The sequence below is a fragment of the Gavialis gangeticus genome, unplaced genomic scaffold, assembly GCF_001723915.1.
Source record: "Gavialis gangeticus isolate Ggan-Ray unplaced genomic scaffold, GavGan_comp1, whole genome shotgun sequence".
NCBI lineage: Eukaryota > Metazoa > Chordata > Crocodylia > Gavialidae > Gavialis > Gavialis gangeticus.
Genome location: NW_017728998.1, coordinates 4,075,751 through 4,089,348, shown reverse-complemented (window position 1 = coordinate 4,089,348; position 13,598 = coordinate 4,075,751). Strand labels below are relative to the sequence as shown.

The window sequence follows — 13,598 nt, the reverse complement described above, 5'->3', positions numbered from 1 at the left end:
TATGACCTGTGTGGAATTTCTAGCCCCTCTATCGATCCCTTGTTTCTGCAATTATTGCCCACTAATGAATTCTATACCTGAATTGGCTGAATACAAGAGGGAACTTGCAAGGAGTTCAATTCTAGATGTGATGAATGAGATTCTTCTTCTGCCCAAATAAATAATAGCCAAATGTAATTTGCTTTAATTAGTAGTTTTCATTTAATCAGCGTAATCTGTTTAGTAGACTGGCTATAATTTTATACATAACAATCCTCAATAGAAATAGCTTTCTTGAATGTTGTGAATTGGGGCAGAGTGAGTATTAGAGTTAATATTTTAAACCCTTAAAAACAGAAAAGAACACAATGGAGTCCCATGAGCATATGTTGCAGGCAGTATGTTAGGTTGTAGTAGGCTGCATGTTGGGCCATCATATACTAAATTTATAATAAACAGAAGGGGGCAGAAAAGCCTTATGTTTTAATTTGAATTTCTAGCATTGACAGCTTAAAAATGTTTAGTGATACAGTTTCTGTAAATGCAGAATCAGGTTGAAAATCTAATCTGTAAAGGCACTCTTCCTTGAAACAGGACCCAGAAGTGAGGGTATTTGACACTAAGGGTCCTTTAAGAAAATAGTGAATAAGAAGAAATCATTTAAACAAACTGTGAGTGGAGGGGATTACTTTTCAACTCTCTTCGGAGGGCTTTTGGTATATTATATCCTAGCTGCAAATAAGTGTACAAATTATTATGAATCACACCAGATGGATGTGTCTATAACTTGTCACCTTTTTTTTAAAAACATCTGCCAGAAAACTAACAGTCTTATCTTGCCATTTAAGAGAAATAATGTGTTTAGATTTAAAAAGAAATAGGAGAAATAGTGTGGAAAGCCCATAATGATGTCTTTGAAGGATTCTGTTGCGTTTTTGTGAACAGAGCAAAAAGGTTGAAGTGGATTCAGAACCATGGATGGATAGGGTGAGACAGCCCGGCTTCCAGCAAGGTCTGAGCAAGAGGTTGGTGGGATGCCAGCCAGCCAGTCTGCCATACGCCTTTGTTGGCAGCTGATGCCATTTTGATGATATATTTCCAAATGCAAAACCCAGATTGTTTGGATTCTGACAGTCCCTTTGAATAGAATTTTTTCTTTCTGTAGAACTCTGTTTTCATAGAGATAGAGATATCTTTAACCCAAGCTTTCTTCCACGGCGAAGGGTGGAGTATTAGGCAGGAAACCTGCTTTTAACGTCTTTTAAAAATTGTTTTTGTGTTGTTTTTTAAAGAGTAGCTGTACTTCTTTAACATAATTGCCCTTCAGGTATAAATATATATCTAGGCTTTAATTAGATATTCAGTAACAGTAATTGGAAAGCCTGTACCCTTATCTTTTGCATAAATAATGATTTTTGTGGTGGCCATTATGGATATCTGGTATGTCAGATGTGAAAATAAGGTATGTTTCTACATATATAAACATATAACTGGATGCTAGCCATTGATACTAGGTTTATAAGAAACGTATGTGCTTTTGGTATCTTGAAGAATAAAACAAAGATGTTACTTATTTGTTGTTTCATCTTCATTCTCATACTGCTTATCCTTCAGCGAGGCTTCAGTTGCCAAATTTTGTTGGTGCTTTCCCCTGAAGACTATTGAATAACCTTGTTTTGCCTTGTCAGCTGTGTGGTGAGCTATGTAGCAGTGATTGTAAACCCACCACATGCACCACTTAATTATGCCAGATGGACACGTGCATTGGTTTAGAAACCTATGATCCAGAAGTAAAAATGTTCATACAAAATGCTAATGCACACCTTGTTAAAACTAGTGTTTATATGGCATTCTGTGTATTTCTGGAGTCCAAAGACTAATATTTAAAAATTAAACTGTGGATGCAGTAGCATCACTTTTTAGTAATTCCTGGCATTTTTTTTCTTTTTCTTTCCCTCTATCCCTAGTGCTTTAATACAATGGCTGCTTTTAGGGGGAAGGGGAGCGGGGAAATGAACCTCAATGCTTAAATCAAAACAAAAAAGTGTAACTGTGAAATAGCAGGACTAGAAAGTCTACTTAATTAAAAGCCACATTTAGAGGCACTGGAAGTCTGTGAGAAATTTGGAAAAATAAAGTGAGGTGTTCTCAAATCCATGGTAGGGAGTACAGCCAGGATGACTTAGACTTTTATTGGGTTCTCCATATTTTAGATCACAAAGTCTGCATAACTCCACCATATATTTTGCCCATAATTTTGGGTAGTTCAAGGCTCCGACTAACAATATAACCTGTGGCTTCAATTGCTCTGAGAACTGGTGCAGGAATTTTTCCATTTTCAGTCTTAGACCTCATTTGATTGATGGTAACTTGTGCATGCTATGATCTATCTAGAGTTTAATTCCTTGTCACCTTACCTGAATAATTTTACTCTCCATCTCTGAGTTTAGTTGCATCTCACTGACATTTCTGCTACTTTTTGCAGTGCAACTTCTCTCTCCATTTTCTGCCTTATGTAAACTGTGCCTATCTATGTTGGTATTATGGCTGAGAGTTACCATAGACCTGTGACATGCTCATTTGATTCATTCCAGTTCTTGCTTATTTCCTGAACTCCTTGTATATGAATGTCTTGTGATGCAAACTGCCCTTTTGTTGAATATTTGGATTGAGCTGAGCACTTGGAGACTCATGCCCTTGACTGTGACTACAATAACATGATAACGTTCTGCTGAAGAGGAAAGCAGCTAATCTGAACAAGTCTCCTTTTTTCAAACATAGTCCAGTGCTCGATGAATCCAGCATCTTCCTATCTAAATTACTGATGCATCCTTCGGGTGATTTATCTCGCCAGTCCTTCTTCCCTTTCATTAAGTGTGAAAGGTTATTGAAGACATTTCATCTTCATTGACCTCATTTTACTGAACTTTTCAAATTCCTGAAGGCATCCTTGATCCTGGGCCACATTTGCCAAAACATTAATCTATTTGTAGATCCAGGTAGACACCTCATGGTTTTTACAAAACTGTCTAACCTGCTAAAACACTTGTTATATCCCACTGAGTGCCTACCTATATTTTTAAATAACTAAAAACCTTCATATATCTGGCTTATCCCAGATTCCTTTTCTTAAATTTTCTGTTTCTATAATTTTGGGGCCTCTACCTTAATTCCAAATACTATCTTTTCCCTTTCTTATCATATCTTCTAGCACCATGCTGCTTATTATAGCAGGGTTGCAGATCATCCTAGCCAACCTCCTTGCTATGGAGAATTACTAGTTGCCATGTGAGAGAAAGCATGATGAGGATGAGATCTATTTTTCAGATGGCATGTTTAATGCACTCTGGAATAGACTGCCCTGCTTATATATGGCTCAATGATATGGTAGCAACATTTTATAGTATACGTTTTTGGACCAAAGATTTAGTTATGTTTACAATTTTCATTTTGTATGAATAAACAGGGTTTTTTTTCTTCACTTAAATTAGCAGTTTAACAGTGTACAAAGAGTGTTCTGTTTTTGTAACCTTTTCCTGTCTGTGATTAACAGTAGCAATTTAGTAGTTAGAGTTAATACTACTGCTGTTGTTTTTAAATAACCCCATTTTCTGAAATCCTGGCTCTGTCAATTGTAACACTGTCCAGACCTACTAGTTTTCTCTACTTCTGTATATCTCCAGTCAAGAGCTGAGGCCAAAGGGTTCTTTAGAGACCATGTATTGCTGTAAATTTAATTTTCAAAGTGTTTCCGCTGTGTTAAAAATAACTACAGTAATAAAGAAAATGTGCGAGAAGGTTATTTTTATGGACGTCTAGGTACTGTAAACCCCCTTGCGTAACAAGCTTTTCTTTTTCAGTAGTAGGATTCGTGGGTCAGTTGTCGCGTTACCTGACTACTGCTCAGTAGGTGAACCTTTGAAACTGCTGTTGTCATTTATGAATGGTTACAGTGGGTCATGCCAGTCTGTTTAAATGGCTTCCCCCAGAGTGGAATAAACTACAACAGACTTTGTTTTAATAGCTTTTCTTATTGGTCAGTGAAGTTTTCCTTGAAACCAGTAAATTATCTTTGTGTGCTTGTCAGCCAGTTCAAAGGCGCTCTGTGTGCAGCTAAGGCTGACGGTACCGCTGTGCACAAACTTGGTATAAATGTCTTTTGTAAGCTGGAAAATCTCTGTTTCTTTCTTGCATATTTTAGTTGAGGCTTTCAGTATGTTCAAAATGTTAGCCTTATGTCTTGACTGCAGCTTTTTGCTTTCCCCTTACCTCCGGTAAATTGCCCACAAATTTATAAATCTTTTAAGTACGTAACTCTGTGATGATGGCCAGCATATTATGGCATCTCACTGTAAAGAAGCTAGTCATAAATGGTTTCTCTACCATGCCTGGCCTTCTGTGGTTCCTGCCAGGTCTTGGGAACCCAAAGATTATTTTCAAGGAATTGAACCCTTGTTAAGTTTGGATAAAACTGTTCATGTATATGGCAGTTAGCTGTGGCCATAAGGGTGGGAGATGCAGATGACAAGTACGTTTCAAGAATCAGCTCTTAAATAAATGTTCATATGGCTCTTTTCCTTCTGTTGTTTAGACATCATCCTGTTGTTCTCTTTTACCCTGGTGAATCATGTTTTTGTCCTCAAGATTTTCTTTGGGCTAAGGGCCTGCTTTTTTTTTTTTTTTTTGGTTTCCTTTTTTTAAAAAAATTGCTTTGCTGGTGGAAATTTTTTTTTTTTCCCCAAATTTTTTTTTGGGTTAAGGGCCCTTTTTTTTTTTTTTTTTTTTTTGGTTGCCTTTTTTAAAGAAATTGCATTGCATGCTGCAAATTTGCTTTTTTTCATACATGAAATAATTCAAATTCATGAGTCGGGGATTTTTCCCAACTTATGCGTAACCAGGGATCATCAAAAACGTAGGCTACTGTGGAAGGCTCCCTGTCAATGAAAGCAATGTTGACCAAGGTGAAGGGCCTATATTTTTCTGTTCAGATGTGGTAATGAAAAGAACTTATATTCTTGTTAAAGGTGAATTTTGGCATCAGTGGAAAAAAAGTGGGTATTTTTAGAAAGAGCCATGCTTTTAAATAGGGCTTGTGCATGCAAAGTAAGCCAAGAGAATTGTCCTAAAACATTAGGGTCTGGAAGTCCCCTTCATCCCACCCTCCTTTTCTTATCGACAGGCTGGAATTTTGCTATAAAATAGCCCATCTGTCTATTTTAGCATGTCCAAAGATGCAAAAGGTGTAAGTCCTTGTCTGAAATATTCCTGTCTCAGTTCTTCTGTAACTCATTTCCATTAATCTGAAGAAAAGCTTCTGATCTTGTACCTTGTGGGAGATAAAATGTCAGCTGGTTTCTTCTGTTTTATTTTTCTCTTCTACTAACAAAAAAAGTAATCAGGGAAGAGGAGAAGACTGGTTCTCGGGGTGCCAAAAGTTCTTTTCTTTTATTGACTGTATTGTCTCTGATGGACAGCTCATTGCCTGAGAAAAACCAGCAGCTCAGACTAATGGCTGTGGATGTGAGTCACACATTTTCCGTGTTAAAAACTACCTTTGGCAGGAAACTTTCTATGCAAAATGTATATGATTCTTTTGATATTTAAACAAAAAGGTTAGAGGCCAACATTGTAAATGATTGAAAATCATTGTTTTGCACATTCGTTACTTATGGAAATGTTGTGTTCAGCAATATCATGGATTTATGACATGGTAGAGTGTGTATAAATCCATAAATATGTACCTTTTCAATAGATAATACAGACTTTTAAGTAATTCTTATGACATTCAGAAATATGCAAATAACAGAGAGGCTCTTCAAAGTTGTAATACTTTAGAGAAAAGGAATATTTGAATATAAATGGAAATTGTCTGACTCCATACAACAAAGCTGGATTTCTGGAAACACAGACCTTTTCCATGCATATTATTTTCCATCTTCCCCAGTTTCCTCACTTTTTCCCCGCAAATGTATATTCTGGCAGTAAAGATGGAAGAACGGTTTCATTTGGGATCTAGGTGGGCATCGAAAACATTGATCCCTTTGCTCACTGATCTTTTCATATTAGCACAGGAATCATCTTTATGGTTTTGCTCATCTTCAGTGATGACATACTGATTATGGCTTTTGGTTCCTGCTTCCTTCTTCCTTGGGGGAGGGGCGTTTAAAGGTGAGAGGGAGCAAGTTTCCGTGATCCTGATGCCACACTGTAATAACCTGTAAAGATCACTTCTGTCAGATCCCCAGGGGTTGCCTATGACTAAGATTGTGACCTTGCATTGAGCACTTTGGGTGGTTTTGAAGGTAGTGTGCAAACATATGCATGTTGTTTCTGAAAACCTGGACCTGAAAGTCCTATTCTCTTCTGCAAGCTGGTCTGAGTTGATTCACTCCTATGCCTGCATGGAGTCCCATGCATTTTGGTGTCCTCCTATGTGGAATAACTTGCACAAGAAGTTGCTGTCTCTAAAAGGCTCATTATATATGCATATTGGTAAGGAGTCCCAAATCGTAAATACCTTTGTCTTTCAGATAAATAACTACTCAGACTTGACACAATCAGCCTTGAGTAAATGGCACCTCATTGTGAATGCAACACCTTGCCTCATCGGCAGCAGACATGAGGTCGCTCTATTGGGTCCCTGTAAAATACTGATCACGGTCCGTTTTCTTGAGGTTGTGAATGGGTAGAACTGAGGCTACTGAAAGGACCGCATCATCCTCCAGTCATGGGCTATCCTCGACAGCTTGGCATTGCAGGAATGGCCAACACATCAAGAATACTAATACTGGGCTACATTAGTAGGACTATTGCCAGCCAATTGAGGGAAGTGATTATTCCCTTCTTTTTGGCACCAGTGAGGCCACATCTGGAGTCCTGTGTCCAGTTTAGGGTCCCCCAGTATGGAAAGGATGTGGGCAAGTTGGAGAGAGTCCAGCAGAGGGTAATGAAAATAGGGGGCTGGGGGACATGGCTTAGGAGGAGAGGCTGAGGGAACTGGGTTTATTTAGTCTGCAGAAGAGAAGACTGATGGGGGATTTCATAGGAGTCTTCAACCACCTGAAAGGGGGTTCCAAAGAGGATGGGGTCCCAGTGGTGGCAGATGACAGGACAAGGAGTAATGTTGCAGCAAGGGAAGTTTAGGTTATTAGGAAAAACTTTTTCACAAGAGGGTAGTAAAGCACTGGAACAGGTTACCCAGAGAGATTGAGGTATTACCCACCAGCCAAATGATGTTGGTATAAGGTAGTTGCAGAAAACCAAGGCAGATATCACCAATATTTCCTAGCATTAGATAGGCAAGTATTTACAGTTCTACTGAGACCAGATGTAGCCTTCCCACTCAAGTAAACAGCTATTGCAAGGTTTAATTAAAATCTTGGGCTGTGGATTAGTAGTACTCTGCTAAGCATTTCCGAATAGGGACTTTTTAGCAGTTTTTGCCATTATACTTAATGTGCTCCTCAGATTCCTGCGTTCTGACTGCAGTCTCTAGGAATTCCTTCCATTTGGTAGCTGTGTAATCCCAAAAGGCGAGCAACGTGTGCACACTTTGACAGTTCTGTGGCTTTCGTATAAAGACTCAAATTATGGTAGTATTTGTATATTCTGTCTGCATTGGCCTGAGAGTTCTCCGGGGGTATATAACACAAGCATTTACAAGAAGTGGTAGTGCCTTATGAAACTTGATCTTTCTGCTTATCTCCTCTATTATGTCTACTAATGCTCCAGTTAACCCACTGGGGCAAATTAAGACACAGAGCAAGACTGCTGATTTCCTGTGCTTTTAAATTTGGCCTAGTACCTCCACACTAATGTGAAACAGTTTTAAGCCTACTTTGGTGCCACTGCAGAAGGGCCCCCAGGGTAAGAGAAAAATGGTGTGTTGGAAATCCAACTTTACCTGAATGAATACTGTAGTATCTGATGTGCCCCTTAACATCTGGTGTTAGTGGCTTACACTGTGGTCTTTCCTCATTTTTAAGTTGGTTTAAGTTAACTAAATACCATCAGACATGCTTTAAAATTTTCTTCAAAATTAATTTCTTTATGAAGGGAAAAGGTTTTTTTTTCTGTCTATTTTTGTCAGTTCCCAGTTCTAAGGCTTTTTTTTTTTTTTTTTTTTTTGAGAATAGATGTAATATGAGCAAAAGCCTGAGGACTCCATGAATGGAAGCTTTAATTTTATTGCATTTATCTCTTTAGCTGCAATTAATTATTTAGAGTATTCATTAATAATTAAACTTTTGTAAGTGACATTTTAAACATACATTCAGAATGTATTGCAAAAGTGGCAGTTGCTGTTAAAGAGCAGAGTGTCTAAAAGCAGAAATAATAAAATTTCTTGAAAGTCAGTCATATGCAATACCTGTAAAATGGGGAGAGAAAGATAGCCAAGTCCTAATCACTAAAAGTGAGCATATCTAACAAGGTGGGACAACTCCTAGTGTTGGTAACTTACAGTTTCATCAAGAATCTCATAATTTGACATGAGCTATGATCAAAAGTGTGTGAAAGCTGAGATGCTTTAATTTTTTTCATTAGTTGCTAATTTTTAATAAGCATCTACAGAGATGTGGACAAAATATTAAGTGAACTGTAAATGCTCTGACATCAGAAAGCAAATAAAAATAAAAAGCTTAATATTTCTTCCTCCTTTCCATGATTTTAGGCTGGTCTCACAATCTTTTGGAGCCTGACTCTTGATTTATTATAAGTTTTAAGATGTTATGTATTTATTTACATTTGCGATCGTTGAACTTCAAACCTGTGCACACCAAGCCCAGCACATTCTGTGCTCATCTACAGTTAGGCAAAACTTCTCTGGAGTATCTACTTTTCACTGGATTTCAAATCTGACAGATGGTTGGCAATTTATAATGAATCCCATTTGTTGCAGGCAACACAGACTGTTACTGCACATTGGCAGGGTAGACTAGAACCTTATTCTTTTAGCTCCCAAAGTACAGGCTTCCACTGCTAGATGCAAAATAGAGCTTTTTATATGTAGATATATCTATCAGTATAGATATATAGATACACACATGTATGTGCATGCAAGCAGTTGTCATCAAATGTGTTTACTTGTGACTGTGACTCAAGTACATGCCAAAGAATGAAGTTAAGCAAAATAAAATGACTGTCAATGATGTTTTTAGATGTTGATCAAGAAAAACAACAGGTACATATTTAGCATGTGAAATGATGAGAAATTAACTAATCCTCTCATCACTACAAAATGGACAACATGGAAGAAAATGTGTGTAATTGAGTTTATTTTTGAGTACAAAGAAAATATTTAAAATTATCCCACACTGAAAAGATGCTGTAGTGTCATGAAGAAGAACAGAAGGATGATCTCTGAAAACAAAGTGATAAATTGTATGCTAAATAAAATTATTTACTTTATTTATTTAAAATTTTATGCGTCCCACTTTATCCATGGATTCTGTTTGTAAAATTTTTTTGCACCTTAAATGCCCATACGTAATGGTCTAGTCTCATTGGGAACTGAAACTCAGTGTCTTTTCCTGTTTTGCACTTAACAAATCCTTTTTCTAAAACTTAAAACATTAGGTACCGTTTCAATTAAGCCCATCATCCTAGTTTTTAGCAAAAAACTTTTTCCATCCCTTTTCTTTGGGGACATACCCATAAAAAAATACGTACTTTTTCTTGTTAGTCGCTCATAATACTGACAACATGTTCACTCTTACCAAAAAAACACAATTTTTTTGTAAAGCAGAAATTTGAAGGCTTTTTGGAACAGAGGTTTACAGACTTCCTCCTGCCTGTCTCCAGTTGATAAATTCTTCATCTTCCTGCCAGGGGTCATAGACTGTTACATAATTCCAACGAAGGAGTCGGTTTCCAGAAAGAATGACGAGTTCCTGGAATGGTACAGATATCAAATAGGATGGATTACAAACCGTTGCATTTGCACCCTAGCAAATAGCTGTGATGTTAACGGTTGGGGGGAACGAGAGCTTTTTAAAATGTCAAAGCTAAGGTTAATGTTTTATTAAAAAGGTTTGCTCCTTTACATTGCATTTGTGTCCTTTCTCATTTTGTTTTGTAGTGTTGTTCCCCAGACCACAGTAATACTGAACAACGATCGGCAGAATTCAATTGTAGCCAAGATGGTGGGGCAGGAAGAGCCATTGAGCAGAACAGCGGATTCTCTGGAAAATATCCTTAGCAAGTTAGTAGCGACTACTATAATCCTTCCCCATCCTGTATTAGCTCTATCGTGAAAGCAGTAAATGTCAGTGTGCTGCAATTACAAGTGCAAAATGATGGTTCTTTCTAGCAGAGGGGAAAAGTATTCTAGTGCTGATGAAAAGTGCGAGGTCAAGAGTGCTGCGTAGTGAAGTCTGCTATCAGCAGAAGAGGTACAGCACTGTATGTCAGTGCTGGCAAGGAGGGAGTGCCTCTGAGCAGGAGGGATTAGTTCAGTCTGTGGCCCGTTGAATTATTCATATTATTAGAGCTTGTGGAGAAGGCTGCTCATTGTGTGACAGGCTTCCGTGATGTGGATCCCTGTCCACCTGCACTGTACTAAGACTCCCCAGTTCCTTGAACAAAAGTTGCTCACGAGCTATGTGATGCCCGTACATTGTATTGTGTCTAGAGTATATTTCAGCAAGTTTCCTGGAAGCAATAGCTCCATAGAGAATAATATTTCAAATAAACAGGCGAGAAATAAAACAATAAGGTTTAGAAATCACTTTGTTCTTACCAGTTGCATATTGTGCATTCACATTTCATTGATACAGTTAAAAAAACAAAACAAAAACCGTTCTCTTCCAGGTAGGTCACCTTAGATAGTAACCGCATAGTGTGTGCTTTTAGACAGATACTGATCTTTGCAAAATGTTTTTATCTAATAATGCATGTGATTTTTAGATCTGCCAGTCAGGTTCTATAGATTTTTGTTCATGCAGTTTGATGGCAATGTATGCAAACAAATTTATTTTAGAAAAGTGGTGCTACTGTTAACATGTCTAATATCTTTAAAGGGTATTGTCTCTCTCTGGGTACTAGCTTTGCTCATTTTTTGAATCTAGGGAAGTCAAATGTTTTCTATTAATCTTTCATGCCAAGCATCTTACTGGACTATACATTTTATTTAAGGCTTCCTTAATATACTAGCCAAGAACAATGTGGGGGGGGAGGGGAATTAATTTGGCCAATTCATTTTTTTCATCATACTGTGTTCAATTTTCCATTGATTGTCCTTCATCTGAATCAGAAGCAAATGGCTTAGTTTTTACTTAATCTCCTCCAGCGAGTCATATTTTGATGTTTTCTAAAAAAGAAACAACATTCTTGTGCATAGCTTTCTGTGCATTAATTTCTGTTAATATCAAAAGCATTTTGGATTAATTTAATTTGCACAATTATAATATGTACTTGACTAAGTTCATGTAAAACATCTGCCGTTGAGATGCGTGCAGGAAAAATGGTGGTTCCATCTTGAGTTATTCAACTGTTGCAGATTTTTAAGCTGGATATCACTTCATTAAGGTTTGTAAGAGGACCCACATAATGAATTAGAAGTCAGAGTTAATGTTTTAATCACCTAGTGGGTGCAACATTACATTTTTTGAGTCTAGAATCCTGCTTTTCCCAAAGTTTGTGAATTCTTCATTTTTTTTCTCAGTGCTGTTCCTGGACGTAGACAAAACACCATCGTGGTGAAGGTCCCAGGGCATGATGACAGCCACAATGAAGATGGGGAGAGCGGCTCTGAGGCCAGTGATTCAGTTTCCAACAGTGGCCAGATAGGAAGCCAAAGTATTGGGAACAATGTTACCCTTATTACCTTGAACTCTGAAGGTATGCTGATCAAAACTTAAGGCCGTTTGAGCAGAAGAAACAGGAGCTAAAATTCTAGTGTAAGGTGTAAAACCCATGTTTCCAGTCCATCGCGTAAAGACCGTTTAGGAAATCTGGAAGTGTTAGACAGAGTAGTAAGCATTAGATAAGACTGATGACAGGCTGGAGAGATCCAAACTTCTTTCATTCCGACTTGCCTCTTTTTTGCTAATGTTTCCAGGCAGAAGAACAAATTAAGTTTATTTGTAATATTTCAGCATTGCTGAGCGTAACCCTCTGATTTAACACTGCAGCAGTGCAAGGACGCTCAGTGTTTATATACTTATAAATACAAAGACTGGCAAATGAATTACTAGATGCTTTGGCTCCACCCTGAAGTGGAACTGTAGTTCCAGAAAAATAGCTGTGTTCTGTGGGAAGTAACACAGACTCTACCAGTGGAGCTCCTCCTGCAAGTTATTATGCCATTCCACTGATGTGGAATTTTTATGAAAGTAAACAGTTATTTTGGCAATTCTAAACAGTTTTTAACAGGAAATTCCAATAAAAATGTATTGTTTATAGAAGAGCCCTGTCTGCAGTTTCACAGTTTTTGGAAACCTCTGCCTCACAACCTATATCTTTGCAAATCAAAGTTGGTGGAAAGTACGTTTTGAAATATGTATTTTAGGGATATTTTGTTGTATGCACTTAGGGTATTAAAATACATGATTGCTAGCTGCTGTGTTTTATTTAATCACCAATGTCATGGAAAAATACAGAACACAATTTAGCAGACACATGTTTTAGGTGAAAAGTATTATGTGAGCAAACAACAGGCTATCACAATACAGTATGGGATTTTTATGATTGGTTTGATGGATGGCATCACTAATTTTTAAACAGAGGCCTGTAATTTGAACTTTAGACTACACAGCTTTTAAATTAGGTTAGTTAGCCACTAACTTTTTCTTTATTGCATTCATAAACAAACTGTTCTGTATGTTTATTCTCTGTATGGTAGTCTGTGCTTACATTCATGCACTACTGGTGAATATATTATGTCAGAAAATTGCAACCAAGGTTGTATATGCATTCTTTGATTTTTGCATTTGGAAGCAAATTGGCTGAACCTTTGCATCCCTGAGAGTAGAACAGGAGTGAAATGCAGGAGTGTAAACTTCAGTTTTGTTATATTTTCTTTTCATAATCCAGGCTTCTTCAGCATGGTCTCCAGATTCAGAAGGCCAAGTGTGTCGGTTACCATCTGGGAGTGCTAATTAATATTTAGAATTAGTTCAAGACATCTTGAAACTGAGTGCTTCTACTTATTTTCAGAGTAACCTAGACAGATTGGAGAACTGGGCCAAAAGAAATCTCATGAGGTTCAACAAGGACAAGTACAAAATCCTGCACTTAGGATGGAACCAATCCCATGCACTGGGACAGGCTGGGGGCTGACGGGCTGGGCAGCAGCTCTGCAGAAAAGGACCTGGTGGTGACAGGGGACAAGAAGCTGAATATGAGCCAGCAGTGTGCCCTTGTTGCCAAGAAGGCTAACGGCATCCTGGGCTGCACTGGTAGGTGTGTTGCCAGTACTTCAAGGGAAGTGATTATTCCCCTCTATTCTGCACTGGTGAAGCCACATCTGGAGTCCTGTGTCTAGTTTTGGGCCCCCACTGTAGAAAGGAAGTGGGCAAACTGGAGAGAGTCCATTGGAGGGCAACAAAAATGGTTGGGGGCCTTGGATACATGACTCGTGAGGAAAGACTGAGGGAACTGGGATTATTTAGTTTAGAGAA

General features: G+C 37.9%; 1 protein-coding gene across 4 annotated transcripts in view; it reads left to right on the top strand.

The window, feature by feature from the left end:
- The window catches only part of BANP (BTG3 associated nuclear protein), a 263,702-nt gene that overhangs the window by 46,521 nt on the left and 203,583 nt on the right, over positions 1-13,598 (top strand). For all 4 annotated transcript variants that reach the window (XM_019505415.1, XM_019505413.1, XM_019505412.1 and 1 more), the window contains exons 5-6: positions 10,058-10,180; positions 11,642-11,817. In XM_019505415.1, the coding sequence (XP_019360960.1) occupies positions 10,058-10,180; positions 11,642-11,817 (299 nt within the window). The remainder of the gene's footprint in view (positions 1-10,057; positions 10,181-11,641; positions 11,818-13,598) is intronic.